The 22176-nt window shown below is 36.7% G+C and overlaps 1 protein-coding gene across 2 annotated transcripts in view; it reads right to left on the bottom strand.

Moving 5' to 3' along the window:
- LOC306864364 (tetratricopeptide repeat protein 28-like) overlaps positions 1 to 22176 on the bottom strand; it is a 317133-nt gene that overhangs the window by 55260 nt on the left and 239697 nt on the right. For both annotated transcript variants that reach the window (XM_079408353.1, XM_079408354.1), the window contains one exon: positions 3250 to 3757. In XM_079408353.1, the coding sequence (XP_079264479.1) occupies positions 3250 to 3757 (508 nt within the window). The remainder of the gene's footprint in view (positions 1 to 3249; positions 3758 to 22176) is intronic.

Below are 22176 nucleotides of genomic sequence, written 5' to 3'. Positions count from 1 at the left end.
TTAGGTGCATATTATAGATATCGACATGGGTGGCTAATAAAACATGTTTGTTGAGCCAAATCAGTCTTTGAGTAAACATCTTAAACCTTTGATCAAACACGGCTGCTTTACCTTTAAATATCTGCTGGCTTCTCAGAGTCCACCTTAGACAGCGAGATCAATTTATGCACTTCCAGGTCTCTCACCGTGCGAGATTGTTAATTTTGCCTACTTTTCTCTCAGCCCTTCCAGCTATTAATAATTTGGATCGATCAGATGAAGTCATGGCTGGTGATTGAAGGAGTGCTGGGATATTGGCGGTCCTGCGTTTTCTAAAGCTTAGCATGAGTCTTCAGAGGATGCATTACTCACCGCGAGCGCATCTCATCTGTGCAACCTCTCCTACATCATTAGCTCCCAACAATAAACCTGTTCGCAGAGTAACAACCTCAGAGATGCTGGGAGTAATCTAGTAATATTTATATCCCCGTTTTAAACGAGCTCACCTGATCGTACACGCTTTCAATACAAATTTATCATGGCTGTATGCAAAAGGGGAAAAAAAAATTTTTCCATGAGAGCTTCACAGGACATAAATATCACCCTACGGACTACCTTGTGTTACTATGCAAATTCATCAACACTTCAACTTTGCACAAATAGAACAGATGGCCATTTAAAGACTGAAATGGTGAGGGTTTAACTAGTACTACAGCGCATACTTATCTCTAACCATATTTATTAAACTGACAGGTAACTCTTACCGAACTGAACGACAGTGTTGTTGCTGTTAAAATAAAATAAAAGGTAAGAAAATAATAATATTAGGTGAAAAACCCAAACTTAAAAGCACTCAACATTATAAATAAAATAAAAAATGGTTGAAGTAGTAAAATTATCAAACCTGAAATAAAATAAAACTACATAGAAATATTTTTTAAAAATTATAATAAAACTAAAATTAAAATAAAGCTTAAGTTGAAGTACTAAAATTACCAAACTTGAAATTAAAATTGTTAAAATTCTAAATTAAATTATAAATTGTTTATTAAAAATATAATTAAAAACAAATGTTGCCTTGACAAATAACTGAAATAAGTAGTAAAATGATCAAACGTGAAATAAAAATAAATCAAAAATATATAGAATTATAAACAAATAATAATAAAAATTTACATACAAATACCAAAACAAACTAAAAAATAAAGCTATATAGAAGTATTTAAAAATGATAAAATAACAAAAACATAAAATTACAAAAAAAAATGAAAACAGAAAAATAAAAGCTAATTCAAAATATTAATAAATATTACAAATATAAAATCATACTAAAATAACATTGCTGACTGATGGGTAATACAATTAAATAATATTAATATTAGATTCATTCGATTTTTATCATTTTTAATTGATTATTGATTGACACAAACGATTAAAAACCCATGTTTCAAGATCAATGCATATACATCGGCAGGATTTGTAATCGATGCATTGAGGAAATGAGTGAATCTTTAACCCCTAGTTATGATGCAATTGATGATAATTGTCAAAACATAACAGTACTTTGTGAAGTTTATATACTAAAATAAAAAATATATATGCAAGGTAAATTCGACTATTAAAAAATGGGCTAAATAATCCATGAATATTGTGGAGAGTCATGCACTCACATTTTCCTCAAAAATGGTAGAAATCTAGTCCAAAACACCTGATTTCACTCCTGAAGTTGTCTACTATCTAGCGCACTCCACTGTAATTCTGATATTAACAGTCCTGTGGCAACATTTTTCTTTTGGGAGTTCATCTATTTATTTATCTGAGAGCAGCGAGCGTTTCGGATCAGATTGATGGAGCTGCTGTCGGAGGGAGGGAACGTGAGATTGGAGCAATAAAAGTCAGAGTGAGAGATTAGACGGGCTTTGAAACACTTGGTCTCGACGGCTCCAATTTATCCAGCGTACGTCTCGCACACCGATGCTTTAGTGCCGCCGCAGAGCCTGCTGCAGGAGGAAGGGACGCGTTCTAGATGACCGAGTCATCGAGTCGCTAAACTGGAAATAGAACCATAAATATTCATTCACGCTGTTGTTTTTAATAACTAGACAAATGCAATGCGCAAAAGCAATCATGGCTGTATATTTCAAGCTAATAACATTATGTATTGGCCTTAATTTATTTTCTTGGGGAGGCTTTGAATTTTCATTTCTGCCAGCTTCGTGTTTAATTAAACGAATAGTTCACCTAGAAATGTGAAAAATTCAGCAAAACTATTTAAATTTGTTCAGTGGTGTTCTATGGAATATTTTTTTAGTATCAAGCAAAAAAGGAGACTTTATACGACGTTACATGATTTGACTAAGTTGAATGTTAAATAAAAAGTGCGACAGCGCACCGCATTAAAAGAACATTCATGTTTTCTTAACCAAAATCAAAAACAAAACATGCATACTTTGCGTATAGGGAGGATCGGCTCTGCCAACAGTAGCTAAAAACCATACTAGCCTGACCAGGCTAGAAGACCAGCAAACCAGGTCATCACTGATCGTAATGGGATGCATCATGTTTGAATGCTTAAAATTGAAATTCATGTTTAAATGTTTAAAATTGAAATTTACAGAAAAAGTTCAAAATTTACATTTTCAGTTCAAAATTTGTTCCTCCCATAACTTTCATTAGACTTGTTTCATTAGCACACAAGCTGTAATAACTACTTTTATAGTCCTTTTTGGAGTTCAACTATATGAATCTGTCTACGCTGCGTTTGTTGATGATCTTAGCTGGATTAAACTGGTCTCTTAGCTTGGGAATCTGGTTTATTTGGTCCAAAAGTGGTTGAAAAGTGCCCCAAACCAGCTAATGACTTTTCTGGAGCTCTACAGTGTAAATTACTGTCCATTTTCAATATATGGCAAAAAAACAGCTTGAAGCAATGTTGATATTGTTATTTCCAGTTAAAAAATGCCATCTTAAACCAGTCTAAGATGGTTTTCTGATGATCTTAGCTGGTTTAGGCTGGTTTCTCAGCTTGGGCAGCTGGTTTAGTTGGTCCAGTGGTAGCTAAAAACCAGACCAGGGCTGCATTTCCCAAAAGCATCGTAAGCCTAAATTGATCATAGCTCCATTGGTTTCAATGGGCCTATGATGTACTTCAGCTTACGATGCTTTTGGGAAATGCAGCCCAGGCTAGAAGACCAGCAAACCAGCTTGGTCTGGTTTAAGAAGGGTTTTTCCAGCAGGAATCGTTTGTGAAGAATGTAACCCAACCCTCACCCAGGTTCGACGAAGCCCTGCCCTCGGCGGCGCGGTCCTTCAGGCCTTCTGCGATGCTGAGCTGTTGTTCGTGATACTGCTTCGCTCTCTCCAGGTCCTGCATGCATCGGGCGGCATGTCCCAGCCCTGCGTACGCCCTCATTTCGATGCTCTTCTCCTCGAGCTCCTGTGCGAGCTCCAGCACGTGTGTGTGGTAGGACATGGCCTTGTCGAAGTTGCGGCGGTAGTGGTACGCGCTTCCCAGGTTGCTGTAGGCGCGTGCTTCCTCGCGCTTGTTACCGAGGCTCTTGGCGATGCTCAGGTGCTGTTCGTGGCACTGCACGGCATTATCGAAGTCACCCATGGCGATGTAGACGGCTCCCATGTTGCCCAGCTCCCGAGCCTCGGAGAGCTGATCCTTGGACTGTTTAGCCAGCAGGACGCACTGCTTGTGGCTGGCCAGGGCGTTGGGATAGTCGCCGATGGCCGTGTATACGTGACCCAAGCTGCTGAGGGCTGAAGACGCCGCCTGTGGAGAAAAATTAGAAAATATGCATAAATCATTGAATATAAGACATTATACGAGAAAATGGAAATGCTAAAATCTGATTGGATGAGCCATGTTTGCTGTTGTGGACCAAAAACAGTTTCTCAAAACACTTCGTGATGGGATGCACTTTGTTTGAATTTTTAAATTTGAATTTTGCTGCATATAACTGCATATAACAACTTTAACACTCAGGTAAACTAGAGTTGTTTTTAAACTGTTTTTGGAAATTGAAAATAAAGCCAAAATAAAATAAAATTAAATATAAAAATATCTGATGGAAATCAGATGGAAAAAACTGAAAATAAGAAATTATGCTTGGCAAAAGAAAACTGAAAGTTACAGTTACAGTATTAACAAAATTACTAAAACTAGGCCTTAATAAAAATAAAATAAAGCTATAAAAAAAACAAAAAAACAACAACTAAAACTAATACAAAAAGAGCACATAGAAATACTGAAACTTGGATAAAAAAAAAAAACTGGAAATATAAAAAATAATTAAAACTATAAAGAGATATTAAACAAAAAAACTAATAAAAAAGGACAAATACACACAACAAGAAACTGTAATAAAAATAAATTAGCTATATAGAAATTTAAATTAATAAAAATGACAAGCACATACAATTACTAAATTAAAATTTAACACTGAAAATATAAAAATTAAATCTATATAGAAATATGAATAAATGAATAAAAATTGTTAAAATAAAAAAAATACAGAAAATATAAAAATGAAAGCAACCTCAAAAAACTTATAAAACTATAACAGCACAGAAATAATATTCAAATAACACATCTCCTATTTGTGATGTCTGCATAAAATAAGGTTATTTGGGTTATGAGGGAGAGCAAATGATTTCAAATCAGTTTAATTGTTCCTTTAACTCTGGTATAATTACTGATACACATGACCTCTTGTGGCTAGCTGCTTTATTTTCTATTAAACAGTGATTAGATAAGCAAACACAGCTCTTATTCTCAAAACATATGGCAAAGTTGTGTGATGTTACTGCATCCCATTACGCAGCCATTGAGAATAGCATGCGGTGCAGAAAGCTCTCTGCCATGTAATGTGTTGTCTGCCGAGGACAAAAACCGTGAAGCCTCTCAAGTCAAAATTTTAGCAGAGGCGCTGATCTCTCGCAAAATCCGTAAAAAATATGCTGAGGCCTTGTCGAAATCTCCTTGTGGCAGGCGCATGTTCAGCTGAGACTCGAGAGACAAAGGCTGTCTCCCAGAATTACATGCTCAATGGGAAGCCCATTAACCACAAACAACTTTCTTTAGTGGAATCAAAGTCGTCTAAAAGCAGCGCAGTCCTTTCGGCGCTCATCCTGGTGACATACGCAAGTCACGCAAATATAAAAGCCCGTTCACACCAAAGATGATGACGTTAGTCTTGTCTAGCGCAAGTCATGCAAAAACTCCCGTTATAATTACTGAAGCTGCAAAACAAATCTCTTAGGGTGCTTTCACATTCGCTTCGATTGCCTGGTCCGAACCAGAGTTCGATTGCTCTCCTCTCCACTGCCCCCGCTGGACTGCATTCATATTTTATTTGGGTCCGAACCCCGGTTCGTTTGCGTCATCAAGCCAGCAGCTGTTTATCCCGTTGCTTAGTAACGACAGCGCAGAAGAAGACGGCAAAATGCATAACATTGCTCTCCTCACTTTTATATATTTGTTTTTGAACTTACGTCTGTCTTACGAATTTACTGCAAATGCTCTAAAAAACGCTGAAAGAGAACAGAAATGAGATATACAGCTCTGTCCTTGCAGCGCGTCAGTCACGCTCATCAGGAAAGTGAGTAAAACACATGCAAACACACATTTTTATCAAATAATGTCATTAATAGCGGTTCACTTCCACGACTGGTATGATTGCGTTCACATCAGCAGCAAAGCGCTGATCTCACATGAACCCCTTTTTAAGCGGACTTGGGTACGGTTCGCGGGTGCGCACCTGAGTTCGGAAGACAGCGTTCACATCATCGAACAAACCGAACTCTGATGTCAATCGAACCCGGGTGCGCACCAAAAGTGCTAGTGTGAAAGCTCCTTTATTTATATTGTTTCTGCATTTGGTTGTTTATGATGAGAGAGAATTCGAAGTGTGCGCAATCAGACTAATCTGATTGGCCAATGCATTCATGAGCTACACAAAAAAGTGTCTGATTGGCAGTAAATCTTAATGCTGCAAAAAACAACATGCAAAAAGCAACTTAAACGCAGATCTAAATGTAATTCTGCGAACTGACACTTTTCATTCATCTCAACGTTTCATTGTAATCGCGGCAGCGTAACAGATTTAATCTAATCACGCAGGAGCAATTTTTGACCCTTTATTGCATTTTTTTCAGTTTGGTGGCATTTCTACCACAAGCCCCATTAATTTCCGACCCTGATGTGCAGTGACGAATCGATCTAAGCAAGATCAGGATCATGTACCAGGAACTCTAAACTAACCTTGTTGAAACTACAGGGATGAGAGGGAGTGCTTATCTTTCACACCTGCTGTATGTCAGTGAGGAAGCCTTGCAGAACGCTTTCCCCTGCTGAGACTAAGCCACAATCAAACACACACACAAACCACCCTTTCTCAATCTGCTCAGACACTAGCTCTCTTCTATTTGATTTGAAATAGAAATCTTTTGTATGCATGTCTTTACTGGCACTTATGATCAATTTAATGCATCCTTGCTGAATAGAAGTATTAATTTATTTTAAAATCTTACTGATTCAAACTTTGGAATGGTGGTTTAGCTACATCTCGTTTGACTCATTATTTGATTAGACTGCCAAAAAAGACAAAAAATGCATAAAAACCTTTAAACAAAGCTGTGAGAAAGATGTAGATTTACTGTTACTGAAATCATTATTACTGCACACTCATTAAAAAAGCACATACTGCACAGTATCCAATACTAAGATAGTATTTATTTATAAATATTGTCACCCTGGAGGAGAAATCTTGATTATAAGTATAAATCATTTAAAATATTTATATACAATATATGCAAAAATAAACAAACAAACACTTTTTCCCATTTCAAAAAGTATAGACAAAACAATTCATTCTAATTAAAAATGGATCATTTGAGCCACTACTTGCATGTTCTGTGCAGTTTCAAGATTATTTGATTTTAACGTTCCATTAGCCAAGCACCATAATAACATCAAACTCTGTCCATTTCAGTTACTATGTGGCCTAAATAGACAGCATACAGCAGTGCTGCTCACTACATTCTGGAACAGAACTTACATTACACAACCACTTGACAAACAACAAAAGACAGCGGGTCCAACTTCGGCCTTGACACTACATCAATCAAACTATAAACATTGATTAAAACACAACCACATGTTCGGTGGAGATATTGGCTCTATTTAGGGAGTAACGGCGATGGCCGCTCTCTCGATGAGGCGCTGGGACGGATGCCCTGATAGAACAGAAGGTAAAACGCTTGATTTCAGGGCAAACGGACAAAAGACGAACCTGGAGGGGCTCGTCCAGCCCAAGGCCTTCGGTTTCCCAGCGCCGCCTGGAACCAATTACCTCCAGCCATAAGAACTTCCAGCAGTTTGCCGGAGTTTAAAGGCTCTGGGACATGTTACACGGTGAGACAATTACCCTCCATCAGGAGAGAGGGCTTCTTATGATCACAGATACACTATCAGGCCCGGTGTGGGCTCGTGTCTCCTGTTTGAAGCCGTGGAGCTTCATTCTGGGTCAGTCCTGGATCTAAAGATGACGGGATTGTGGAGGAAACTTTTTTTTCCAGCAATCAGTTAAACATAGTGAATCATTACCCTCTTGAAAGAAATTAAAATTGAAGTTTTGACTCTTATAGTCAGTGTCAACAGCTCTGAGATCATCTGTATATGCTAGTGTGCTTCTAAAAGTTGATAATAAAAATCTACTTTTAGCAATGATAAACACTTAAAATTTCAAATCCTTTGCCTTACAGGAAAATTAGATTTTCAGGGTGCTTTCCTCCATGTTACAAGATGCAAAGTGAGGCTGCACCGAGCTATAATATAAAACAAAGAACACTGGTTATAGAATATACGCAAGTAAATATATCATCACAAGAAAAGAAACCTGGGTTGTTCAAGTTGATTCATTCTGGTCTTGTGGACCATAATAACCGGAAAATTCAAGAATGACCTGGAAAACTGGAAATCGTCACAGAAAAAGGTTGCCACTTAAAATAAAAAAGATGTTTACAGCTAAACGCCATTGAAGAACCATATTAAAATCTCTAATTTCTTAGAAACCCATCCCTGTTCTTGTATTTTAAACAACCCAGGAAACAAAACACTGATTTAAAGAACTACTTTTTTTTAATCCCCAAAACAAACATAGCCATCAAAAATGGTTCTTGACATGATCCTTCTGCCAAAAACCATTAAAGAACTTTTATAAAATCTGCATTTCCTTAGAAACCTAGTTCTAGTGTTTTAAAGAACCAAAACACTTATCTGAAGAACCTATAAGGCAATCTCAACCACATTTTATCTCCAAAAACCCATTTAACAACCAAACATCTTTCTTGATTTGAACCTGCAACAAGAAACCATTAAAGAACCTTTATTAAGTCTCTAGTTCCTAAGAAAACCTTCTTTGTTCTAGTGTTTTAAAGAGCTCAGGAAACAAACACTGATCTGAGAAAACTATATGGTAACCACAACTACATTTTAACTTCTAAAACAAACATATAGCAATCATAAATGATGAACCTGAAGAAAGGAACCATGAAGAATGTTATTAAATCAGTAGTTCTTTAGAAAACCCGCTATATTTTTGAGTGCTTTAAAGAACCCAGAAACAAAAACACTGATCTGAAGAAAGATAACCACAGATATATCTAGATTTCCAAAATCCATAGAACATGAGACCTGCTGCAAAGAACCATTGCAGACCCTTTATAAAATCTCTAGTTCCTTTGAAAGGCACAAAACCTTTTTTTAAAGCTCTACAACGACACCGAGACCAAAAATTGCTCTGGACATAAACCAGCAGCAAGGAATCAGTGAAGAATCTTTATTAAATCTCTATAAGAAAACCATCAATGTTTGAATATTATAGAGAACTAAAACACAATCTGAATGACTTCAACTACTTTTTTAATCTCTAATATTACACAGAGACCAAAAATGGTTCTTGACATGAACCTGCAACAAGGAACCACTGAAGAATCTTTATTAAATCTCTATAAGAAAACCATCAATGTTTGAATATTATAGAGAACTAAAACACAATCTGAATGACTTCAACTACTTTTTTAATCTTTAAAACACATAGAGACCAACAATGGTTTCTGACTTGAACCTGCTGCAAGAAACCACTGAAGAACCTTTATTAAATCTCTAGTTCCTAAGAAAAACATCTATCATGTTTGAATTTTTTAAAGAACCAAAACACAACTTTTTCAATCTCTAATATTACACAGAGACCAAAAATGGTTCTTGACACGAACCTGCAACAAGGAACCACTGAACAATCTTTATTAAATCTCTAGTTCCTCTGAAACACATCTGTTTGAATGTCTTAGAGAACTAAAACACAAATCTTCAGGACCTCAACTACTTTTTTTTTTTAATCTCTAAAAACAGAGCAACCAAAAATAGTTCTTGATAAGAATCTGCAGCAAGGAACCACTGAAAAAGCTTACGAGTGTTGCTGAACAAAACAGCTTCAGATGACACAACCATCCCTCAAACACACATACCATCACACCTGATATTCACTCCTCAGCGGACACTAATCACATGCCCACTTCTGTTTCTTTTCTCCCTGATTTCATTCATTATTGTACAATTATGCCTTGTACCTCTATTGTTGTGCTATTCATCTCCAGCTTTGCCCACAGTCTCAGATCCGTGGAACGGTTTCCTTGGAAACCCCACTGGATTTCTGTTAGAGGGCTGTTCACTGGGAAAGCCAATTTTCGATAAAGAGGGATTTTACACCCCCCTCTCGCTGATTTTCCCAAGTCAGCGGCTTGCTTGTGTGTGTGTGTGTGTGCTGGCGCAGCACGGATTCGCATCTCGACACGGAGAATGACAAGAGAGAAACAAGCTCGCTTTTATTCTTTAACCTTCTCTCTCTCTCGCACACTCCTGCCACGATGGTCTCAAAGGTGGACGGGTTGACGTAAACCTTTGTTCTTTGTTCAGAAAGGGTCCAGAAGTGAGGTCATGAGAAAGTCGCGGACATCTTAACTTCAATAAAAGCTGTCTGCGGGGATGTCTTTGAACTGACGCTACAGACGATGTCCTCAAATCTACAGAGTGAGAGTTTAACGACTCTTCAGGAGCAGAGGACTGACATCACTGCATCAGGAGATGCTTCCTTCAAATATTACCACATTAGGACATAAATAACAAGGGTACGAGAGGGAAAAACCCAAAAACAATAACAAGTGGACTACATAAGATAGAAAAAATCACAAATGAAATCACAAATCTATGAGAATTTCTCTAAGAAATCAGTGAGATTGAGTGGAGACCAATGAAGACTTCTTCTTAAAGGAATGGTTCATTAAAATATTCCAATTCTTAGAATTTAATATTTTCATAATTGAATGAATTTAACCTCTGCATTCTCAAAAACTACTCTTTAATTTCTCTATTGTTTCTTCTACACAGCAATGAGATCAAATCAATATGCTAATAGAGATTTCAGATGTTTCTCCTCTGAAAAAGAAATCTCACGTCTCTTGGAGCTTCCCAAAAACGTCTCAAATTCAGAATGAATATAACCTCTGCCTACTCAAAAACTACAAAGAGACCTCTTTAATGTCTCAACCGTTTCTTCTACGCTGCAATAACATCAACTAGAGGTGCTTCAGATGTTTCTTCTGAGAAAAAGTCTCAAAAATGTCTCAAATTCGGTCATAATTTGGTCATAATTTAATGAATTAGAATACTTAAAGACTACAAAGAAGTCTCAAATTGGAAAGAGATCAAACTGAGGTGCCAATGGAGATTTCCGATGTTTCTGTGACTCCAGAAATCTCACCTCTTTTCTGTTTCTCAAAACATTTCTCAAATTCTGGAAGAATTCTGCCATAAAATGAATTTATCCTCTGCATACTCAAAACCTACTCTTTAATATCACAACTGTTTCTTCTACGCAGCAATGAGATTAAATGGAGGTGCTAATAGAAATTTCAGATGTTTCTTCTGAGAAAAAGCTGCCAGAAATCTCATGTCTTTTCTAGAGCTTCACAAAAATGTCTCAAATTCTGTCAGAACTTCAGGATTCTGTCCTATTTAATACATTTCATAATAATTTCAGATGTTTCTCCATTGGAAATCTCACGTCTTCTCAATAACGTCTCAAACTGTGCTCAGATTTGCCAAGAATCAGTCTGCAATCAATTAAACTCATTAAATAAAATGATCAAACGATCTGATCTGCTATCCACCATCATTTTAAAGCTCCTTATAACTGTATGTCAACTCATTTGCAGTTTAATAACTTTAGGTTTAGGAGAAACATCTGATACTAAACTGAGAACCGTGCTAAAGTCTCCCAAGCTATGAGCGAGCAACATTTGAGCAGTAAAACTGTCCTCTGGGGTCGGTTTAAAGACACTCACACTTTAGTGATCCTCATGAGAAGAGGCGACACGGAAGAAATCGATGCTCAGCAGCTCATCTCAAGTTGAGTGTCTGAGAAATGGTGTGGCTGTCATTTGTGCACTAGTGGCTCCATATATCGAATATTGGATGTCATTCGCCAAACGCATACATGAACATATATGAGAGTAGAAAATCTGTGTGCAAATGCAGATATCACATTGTGTTATAAATATAATCAAATAAATTAGCCTAAGAATTATGGAATATATTAAGCAAAAGTGTTTTATGCAAAAATCTGTGTATGCAATTGAAACAAAATAAAAATAGTGACAAAAACTATATTTAAACAATTTTATTAAAATGAGTAAGAAGCTTTTGCGTGAGAAACTTCTGCACACATAAGCACATGACGATTAGTGAATGAGACTCATTGTCTTCAACAGCTGTGAATGTGAGATCTCAGAAAACTGACTCATTGTTTCTCATCTCTTTCATCTAGACTTGACTCATCTTTGTTTCTCTGGATTTGTACAGCTGGACCTTCTCCTCGGGTTTTTTCCCTCCACTCTCATTCACAAGCACAAATGGACGTGCTCCTCTGGTCAACAGGATTGTTGAATAAATATAGTCGGCTTCCCGGTGGAGCGCTGCTATCCGCAAACCACTGGCAGCCTGTGTGTTTTTCTTGGGAGAGCATGAATCATCATCTACATGTTACACACACACACACACACAGCACTGGCAAAGTCATCCACACAGGAACGACAGAGAAAAAGTGAGCCGCATGAGAGGACGAGGTATAATGGGTATAACGGCAGTCTTCTATCTCAACACTGTTAATGCTGCAATCACACTCAGAAACTACTAATCTGATTTATTAGTTAATCTGACTAATTATTTGGATAGATCTACTAATCTAATACTTTTAGTCTATGTATCTATGTGTGTGTGTGTGTATTATGTGCATATATGAGTGTGTGTGTGTATGCTTATTTTTTATATTATTTTGACATAAATATATAGCATTTTCAAAATGTTCTCATTAATTCTAATACAATAATCACAAGTAAAAAAATAATTATAATTATAAAGAATATATTATAATAATAAAAATACATTCTTAAATAATTACAAATAAAAATATATAATATAAAATACCCAAATGTGTATTTGGATGTATTCTATATATTTTATGTTTCATTATGTGTTTTCTTTTTAAATATAATAACAAAAAATTACAAAAACAAACATTTATATATTTTAGAAATTTTATTATTTGATCCAACTTATATAATATTTATCTTTATGTTCAATATTTAAGATTTTATGTGCTTTTTTTAAGGTAGACAATATTATATATTTACCTAAATATAAATAAAATACAAATTAAATAAACATTTACTCTCTCTCTCTCTCACTTTATACATATATAATGCATAAAAAACAAACATTTGTATATTTTATATATTTTATTATGTATTTCTTTATAAAAAATTGGAAAGGTGGAAATAGAAAATATAATAATATGATAATATAAATAATATATAAATTAAAAATAATAAGTTACATAAATAAATAAAAACATTTGCTATATATAGTATAGAGATCAGATGGGAGCTCATTGTCTTTTGAACATTTAACATAACAGGACCATGTAAACACCATAGTATATGATAATCATTCACTCTCACTTTATATATCAAAGCAAAACGATACCACAGCTAACTGCTATTCCACAGCTATGACAAAAGTGCAACTTTTAAGCATGTATTCAATTTTAACACCAACCACTTCCAATAACGGGTCTGCTCATTGGCTGGATGATTAATTTGGAGGTTAATGCTATTGATTGGAAGCCTATCAGGAGCGTCTGGGGAAATCCATCGCATGAGGAAGACAGAGGAAGAATGTCCAAATTAAACTGACAAATGAAGACGTGAAAACAGGAGGAATGACTGGACAGACCAGCAAGCTTGGTGTCTAATTAATGACTCACTTTACCAGATTAATTAAATCACACCATCTATTCATCATATTATGAGGAATTATTAAGCGTTTGGGCTGGAGAAAGCTTTTCCACAAGCTCCAAATTAGAGGCAGTTCAATATGGACTTCAGCTGGATCAATAGAACATCTCCAAGCGTAATCCATACAGAGAAAGCTACACAAAGCACATCTTTTGGGCAGAACAGAGGAGAGATGAGCTCATTAATAAGCAGCGTGTGAGAGACAGACACAGATCAAAGCTCTTCCTCACAGATGCTGCAGCAGAACAACAAAGTCCTGCAATAAATGATCATTTATGAAGACGTGAAGGCATGGACACCATCCACCATGACTTGCCTGTTCATGGATTGCATGAATGCCTGTTCATTATTATTATTATTTAAATACACATTTAAATAATAATCAATGTAAATACATATTGAAGCCCCAAGCCATATTTAGACTTTTTTTATTATATGTAAATAAAATAACATTATATATATATATATATATATATATATATATATATATATATATAAATATTTCTCAGCAGTAGCAGGATATAAATATGAAAAAATAAATTAGTATATAAATATAAAAAATTATGTTTCATTTTGGGTACCAATTCTAAAGGTCATTGCACACAGAGTCCGAAATTTTCGCAAGTATTTTTTTTGTTTTTTTGTATTCGTCATCCTTTCCTTATGCATGCTACGGATGTGAAAACGCAGAAAATCGAACCTGATTCAAATTTTTTTATGACGGACGAAAGTTTCAGAGCCAGTGTGTAACCGTGATTGACACAACGTGAGTTCGTATTTTTTTTTAACGAACGAAAATTTCGGAATCAAGGTCATTGCACACTGAGTCTGAAATGTTCGCATGCGTTTTTCCACTTTTTCGTATTCCCCATCCTTTCCTATCAAAATGCATGCTACGGATACGAAAACGCAGAAAATCGAACCTGATCCGAATTTTTTTTTGACGGACGAACGTTTCGGAGGCAGTGTGCACACGTGATTGACACAACATGAGTTCGTATTTATTTTTTTAACGTGCAAAAATTTCCGACTCAGTGTGCAGAGACCTTCAGTGTGCAATGGCCTTTACTACTAACTATCTATTAACTATGTGTTTCGCCTCAGTAAACTCAAACTAATTTTCTGGTTTTTAATAGTTAGAAAGATAGTTGTTGAGTTTAGATATGGGGTTGGATTAAGGGATCGAAAATATGGTCAGAATAAGGCATTAATATGTGCTTCATAAGTTCTAATAAACAGCCAGTATACTAATATGCATGCTAATAAGCAACTGAGAATTGGTCCTTAAAATGAAGTGTTACCAAAATTAAATTTGCAAATTGAATTGAAACACAAGTAATGAAGGCCCAAGCCATATCTATCACACTCCTAGCAACTAGTCAGAACACCCTAGCAACCCCATAGCAATGCTTTATTATAATTAGGACATCTTGTTAGCTCATGATAGGTCTATATAATGTAACTAATGCTGGGCTCGCAAGAGGTGTTTTAGAGACACTTCAGCAGAAATGCATGTTGTCATGCTGGAAGCGTGCGACAGAAACCGGTAACGCACAAACACCGCAGTTGAATCATACGCTCGCCGCTGCGCTCGACTCCAGCGCCGCTCCTGAGGGAGAGCAACTCTCAGATCTGAATTTACCTCCAGGAAATCATCCTGACAATGATGTAAATAAAACATCTCGAGCGCTATCAGCGCAGGGCAGAGAGAGAGATGGAGACGACGAGATGACAAACAAGAAAGCCAAGGTGAAGGAGGAGTGTGACAGGGAGAGAGGGATGCGATAACGGATAAAAACGAAGGAAAAGCCAGAATCGGCGGAGATGAGAGAAACTGATGAGCGTTTCCCACAGCCCTGGAGGCGGCAGGTTTAAGATGAAGAGATGAATTATTTAAACGGCTTTATTTAGTCGTTTCTCTCCCATGCTGTGCGCGATTCCCGAGGGAGAACGCGCACCGGAAAACATGCGCAATCTACTGCCACTCACTCGGCTCACAGTGAGATTTCCAACAGGCCTGTTCGCCCACACCATGATTTCAACGTCAACAAAAGAGAGCGTCTTTATTGTCAATAACTCGCCTCAAAGCCCTCGCGCATTCTTCGCGCTCCTGATCTTAACAAACCAGACACCTGCTAATTACACCGGCACATTAACGAGGAAGCTCGTGGAGCGACAGAGGAGATTAACTCGTGAAAGGAATGGTGAAAAGGCCCGTTTCGGTGTAATTTACACCTCTGGGGCAGGTTTTGTTGAGTACGTCTTCATTTTGAGTTGTTGTTGGGGGTTTCTCTGGTGGGTTCTCACGCTCGTCTGTCCATCACGCGCTCCTGTGACGGTCGGGCTTCAGTCAGGCCTGACAGCGGATCGATAAGCATGTACGTCAGCCGCTCCACTCTCTAATGCACTACACCGCCGCAGACCTGCTGCATGCAAAACACACACATTACAGCGGCTTCAACCGCGGATGCTGAGCAAAGCATTAGACGTGACTGAGGGAATTCAGCCAAGAAATGCACAGGTCATATTTCAGCCCAGAATCAAAAAGGGGAAGAAATAATAATAATAATAATTGGCGCTCTTTAATTGTAATGAAAATAAATAATTGTAATAAATAAATAAAATGTATTTTATAACAAATAAATAAATAATATAATAGTAAAAATAGAATGAAAGTAATATTTTTGTGATTACTCAATCGCATCCAAAATAAAAGTTTTTGTTTACTTAACATATATGAGTGTACAGTTTATATTTATTACGTATATATATAAATATACACACATGCATGTATATATTTAAGAAAAAAGTGTAATGTTTATATAATCAAAATATTTATATATATAATATAAATTATATTAATATAAATATATATACACACATGTAAATATTTTCTAAATATATACGGTATGTGTGCATATTTATATATACATAATAAATATATACAGAACACACACATATATTATGTGAACAAAAACTTTTATTTTGGATGCGATTAATCGTTTGACAGTACTAATATATGTATATTACATATATATGTATGTGTATATATGTATATACAGTATTGAATTGTTGTAATTCAGCCACATTGGAGGGTTTTTGAGCATGAATCACCTTTTTAAGGTCATGCCACAGCATTTCAATAGGATTCAGGTCAGGACTTTGACTAGGTCACTCCAAAGTCTTCATTTTGGTTTTTTTTCAGGATTTCAGAGGTGGATTTGCTGGTGTGTTCTGGATCATTGTCCTGCTGCAGAACCCAAGTTCGCTTCAGCTTGAGGTCACGAACAGATGGCTGGACATTTAGAGCCCTGCACGGGCCTCAAATTTAGGCCCTAGCCCGGCCCTGGCCCGAGACGCTCAGGCCCTAGCCTGGCCCACGTCCGACAGCTTATCAGAATTACCGGCCCGAGTCCGACCCGAGCCTGTTTTTTTTCCCCCTTCCCCTAAAACAGTTTATACTACTGTTTCGGCTATTAAAATAGTTCAGTTTTGTGTGTAATGGCAAAATTATTATATTTAGTTTCATTTTTTTATTAAGTTAATTTAGAAAAATGGAAAAACAGAGCATTTTTGTTCTTTAAATAGCCTATAAGTTTTTGTTTTTTTAAAGTAACGACCAGGCGGCCAGCTGCATGAGCTGATCATAGCCTATGTTTGATAAATTTAGTCTTCTCATATCATCACGACTTGTCTAAAATAAAATCTATAGATATACTAAAACAGTTCAAGCATATAACAATGTTTAAATGTTAATCCTGCGCTATAATAATAATGTGCGCTAGCCTATATCTAAGTTTGTGCGGAGAGTGGAAGCTAAAGCGCGCTCTGCAGGACATGGAGGCACCAGCAAACACTTGGATTGTTTTCAGTGGAAACAAATTAAAATAGCCTATGCCGTATTTTATTTTTTTTCTGATAAAGGTAAGAATAATGCATCATTCGGACCTGTAAAGGGTCTACTTGTATTTGTGTGCACTCACAATACCAACAAAAGGTTGTTCTTTTATAAAACAAAGAAAACAAACATGATGCAAATACATGCCTCACAGACATGATAAATATATCTATAGAAAGCTTTAAATTATTACTTAACAAAATAAAAAAATCGAAAACAAAAACTATTTTATAATAATCTTAATCATAATCAATAAATATTTCTCTCTAAAGGCACGTCTAATGAGGAGACGGCGAGTCAGGATCAGCAACTTCATCCTTGCGACACAGACTCAGAAAACATTAGTTTATTAGGAAATAATTCAAATATCTCCTTACTATTTCCCGCAGACACATTCATGGTTATGTTTGCTGGGGTTTTACAACAAGTTTTAGCCTATTGCGTGCATTTGAACGCAGAACTATTCCGCTGCGCTGAAGTCACTTGCGCACGCTGCTGCTGCTGCAGGACACTAAACACCATCGAGCTGCTCTCAGTCACGGCACGGTCTCGTGTTGTTTCCACCAGCGCAGGCAACATCACTAATCGATGGATGTCTACAATATAAAAATAAGGAGAAACCCAAAACAAGCCCGAGGCCCGGTCCGTATCTGAACTATGACGTGAAAATTGGCCCGAAGCCCGGCCCTTGAGGCGTAAAAAAGTCGAGGCCCGTCGCAATGCAATGCAGGGCTCCACGGACATTGTCCTTCAGGATTTTTTGGTAGACAACTGAATTTATGGTTCCATTTATCACAGCAAGTCTTCCAGGTCCTGAAGCAGCAAAACAGCCCCAGACCATCACACTACCACCACCATATTTTACTGCTGGTATGATGTTCTTTTTCTGAAATGCTGTGTTACTTTTACGCCAGATGTAATGGGACACACACCTTCCAAAAAGTTAAACTTTTGTCTCGTCAGTCCATGGAGTATTTTCCCAAAAGTCTTGGGGATCATCAAGACGTTTTCTGGCAAAACTGAGACGAGCCTTTATGTTCTTTTTGCTCAGCAGCAGTTTTCGTCTTGGAGCTCTGCCATGCAGGCCATTTTTGCCCAGTCTCTTTCTTATGGTGGAGTCATGAACACTGACCTTAACTAAGGCAAGTGAAGCCTGCAGTTGTTTAGATGTTGTTGTGGGGTCTTTTGTGACCTCTTGAATGAGTCGCCGCTGCACTCTTGGGGTAATTTTGGTCGGCCGGCCACTCCTGGGAAGGTTCACCACTGTTCCATGTTTTCACCATTTGTGGATAATAGCTCTCACTGTGGTTCACTGGAGTCCCAAAGCTCTAGAAATGGCTTTGTAACCTTTTCCAGACTGATGGGGCAAGCACTTTTTCACACAGGGCCATGTGGGTTTGGATTTTGTTTTCCCTTCATAAAAAACTGCATGTTGTGTTTACTTGTGTTATCTTTGATAAATATTTAAATTAGTTTGATGATCTGAAACATTAAAGTGTGACAAACATGCAAAAAAATATAAAATCAGGAAGGGGGCCAACACTTTTTCACACCACTGTACATATAAATATAGACATTTATTTAAATAATATAGCAATATTATTATTATTATTAATAATTAATAATACATTATTACATTTTATTTAATTGTAATGAAAATGTCTTCAAAAAAAACAAAAACAAAGTAAAATAAATAAGCTATTGTCTGTGCAAAATAAATAAATATATACTTTTATTCAAAACAATACAGAAATAAATAATAAAATCTAAACTGTAAAAAAAAATATTAAAACTTAAAATAAATATATATTGAAATATGTTTTTCGACTTGGATTAAGGCGTGAGAATAAAACATAATACTCATTTTAATGGCTAAACCATCTGGTCTCACAGAAGATACTCTTGAGTCAGAGATCCTTAAAACGCTTGTAAAGATATCAAAGGAGACGTCAGGTCAGGCCGAGGCATTTGAAATGAATTACAATTCTGGCATCTCCTATAACAAGCTACAACCATATTTCGAGCCAAATTAGCGAGACCTTCAGAATAACATCTACTTCAAAGGTTGTGATTTCAAACTATACATAGCTAAAATAATAAATAACACTGTAAAAGAACAAAGACTTTACAGTGACGGCAGGTGGATCAGAACATTAGCATATGAGCTGTCAACCATGAGGTAAAGTTGCAGGAAAACAGGTCACATCTAATTAGCTGCTAGCCATGTGTTTCATTAGCAACTCATTAACCCCTCACCAGGTACAGTACCCGATGTGTTAGCCATCCATACACATTCACACACTCACACACACTCACAAAAATACATGCTCTGTTACAAAACCTACTGAACTCCACACACAGAGTTTGATTTTAGCCTGTTGCTAAGCTACACTACTTGCTTACACTGGAAGCTTATCATTGTTAACTGCACAAATTGTTGGCTGTAATGATAAACTGTTCCTCATTTGCAAGTCAATTTGGATAAAACATATGCTAAATGACTAAATGTAAATGTAAGCTAGAAATCTGACAGTCTAATAAGCATAAACGTATGTTGCACATACAAATCGAGTGCAACAGTGCTTCTTTTTCAGTATTTTTCCATTATTTTTGTAAATATGAATGGTCACGTCACAATTCTCTGATTGGTGGATTTCCTCTGCAGAATCATGGGTAATGTAGTTTTCAAGATTATTTACAAAAATAAGTAAAAAATTCGGGCTGATGGTAACCTCGCTGTTAACAGTGAAATATAAAATTATCGATCTAAAACTGATGATTGTGTATATAAACAACATATTTTGTTTAATGCACAATATGGATATATATACAAATAAGAAGTAGGTGGGCACTGAAGTGTTATTTTGGTGTGATTGACTTGCTGCAGTTCTCTGATTAGTGGATTTCCTCTGCAGAATCATGGGTAATGTAGTTTTTTTTTCCAGATATTTCACTGTTAAGCATAATTATTAACAAAAATAAGTATAAAATTCAGGCTGATGGATTCATCAAAAGTAAATAACCACCGATTATCCTTGCAGTTCACAGTGAAATATAAAATTATTGATCTTTTGAAGATGCTGACTGTGTATATAGAAACAATATATTTTATGTTGCACAATATGCATATATATATAAAAATGTTTAAAAAGTAGGCGGGCACTAAAGAACCCTTTTGGTGTGACTGATTTGCAATTCTCTGATTGGTGGATTTCCTCTGCTGAATCATGGGTAATGTAGTTTTTCACCAGGAATGATGCTGTTAAACATAATTATTAAAAAAATTATTTGAAATAATGCATGCTGATGGCTTCAACAAAAGAAAATACTATTAATTAACAACCTCATAGCTCACGGTAGGTCTTTAAGAGTTTACAGCTTATCGTTCAAAATCAATTCTTTAACGGAGAAAACGAATGAGATTTTACTTCCAAAACCCGACTGTTGCACTCTATACAGCTTGAACAGTTTATTTTGGACTATTTTATATAGTAGAGTCAACATTTCTCTCACTATGATGCTTATAAATGCTAAGTAGGCATCGCACTGGATTTTGTATTAGCCATCCAAAATGTTCCTATAATTGCACATATGTTTATGGCTTTTAAACTGATTTTTCTTAGAAAATCGTGTGATTCTCTCTCATGACGTTGCTGGGAGCCAGATAAAAATCACTTTTCATCAGAATCTCAATCATAACTTATAGATTGAAGACACTTTCAGCCGTTTCACCTTTGAGGAATCTGTGCCCTTTCCAGCGCATTTGTACCTCGCAATTACCATCAGCGGGCAAAGTCTGCGTGTAATTAGATCGAAGGGTTTGATTTGATTTTTCCGTAAAAGGGAACGAATCAACAGGAGTTTTTCTTTCCTTTTTTCCTCTGATATTTTCGGCTGCGGTGCTGCATTGCTTTGTCATGATGGCAGTGATAAATGTGGAATGCAAATCTTTTGTTTCCGGGAGGGTAGTTTTCGAAGGGACAGAGAGCGAATCAAAGCCAGGGAAGTTTTCAGGGCAGCGTTGGTGCTGTTTTGTCAGATGCACTCAGGGTCTGATGTAGAGGTCGAATGACTCGACAATGATCACGCACAATGCCTTCGGAGAAACTCGCGACATGACAGCGCAGAAAAAAAAACCTGCTGGGCAAAAATGGCTTTATTGGAAACAGACAGCTAAAGACAAAGCTTCTCTAAAAGCTTCACCCCAGGGCCGCATGGCTGTCAGGCGCAAGTCTTGACCCGGCGGCAAAATGTCAGCGTGCTCACGTAAATATTTACAGCGTAATGGGACATCGGAACGAGACAACAAGAACCCCTCTGAGATCATAATTGCAGTCTCTTCTGAGGATGCCGGCTCATTCAGAGGAGCGCAGGGTTTGCGGTAAACCCACAATTTTGCCGCTTTGCCAGACCTGAATGAGGCTTATTCCGCCTGTCGCCACACCTGAACGCCTCCAAAGGCTGACGTCTAGCTCAGCACTTCGTTTATACAATGTGTCCTCAAGCGGCTTCAGATCCTGTTCTGAGGGTACAGACACCGTGAACCGTGAATTCATGACCCGCAGAGGAGGTGAAAAGGAAAGAACCAGACAGTTTAAACGAGACAAGGTAGTTTAAACAGAATATGACTGTTTTTCTTTAGTTTTGATCAAATAAATGCAGGCTAAAATGCAATATCCTAGGCTTTAAATTCTAGTGTGAAAACCTTAAACTTAAATGAAAATGAGAAAAGTCACCTTGAAAAACAAATTGAAATATGTTTAAGAAACTAAAATGACTAAAATGTTAATTTTACATAAGAAAAACATGCAAAATTAGAAAAACACATTAAAAATGGCTACAATTTAAAGTAATTAAAATTAAAATGAAGACATTATAAA

Source organism: Barbus barbus (genome assembly GCF_936440315.1).
Source record: "Barbus barbus genome assembly, chromosome: 45".
NCBI classification, from domain to species: domain Eukaryota; kingdom Metazoa; phylum Chordata; class Actinopteri; order Cypriniformes; family Cyprinidae; genus Barbus; species Barbus barbus.
The sequence above is the reverse complement of the archived record's forward strand: the minus strand, read 5'-3'. Positions and strand labels throughout refer to the sequence as shown.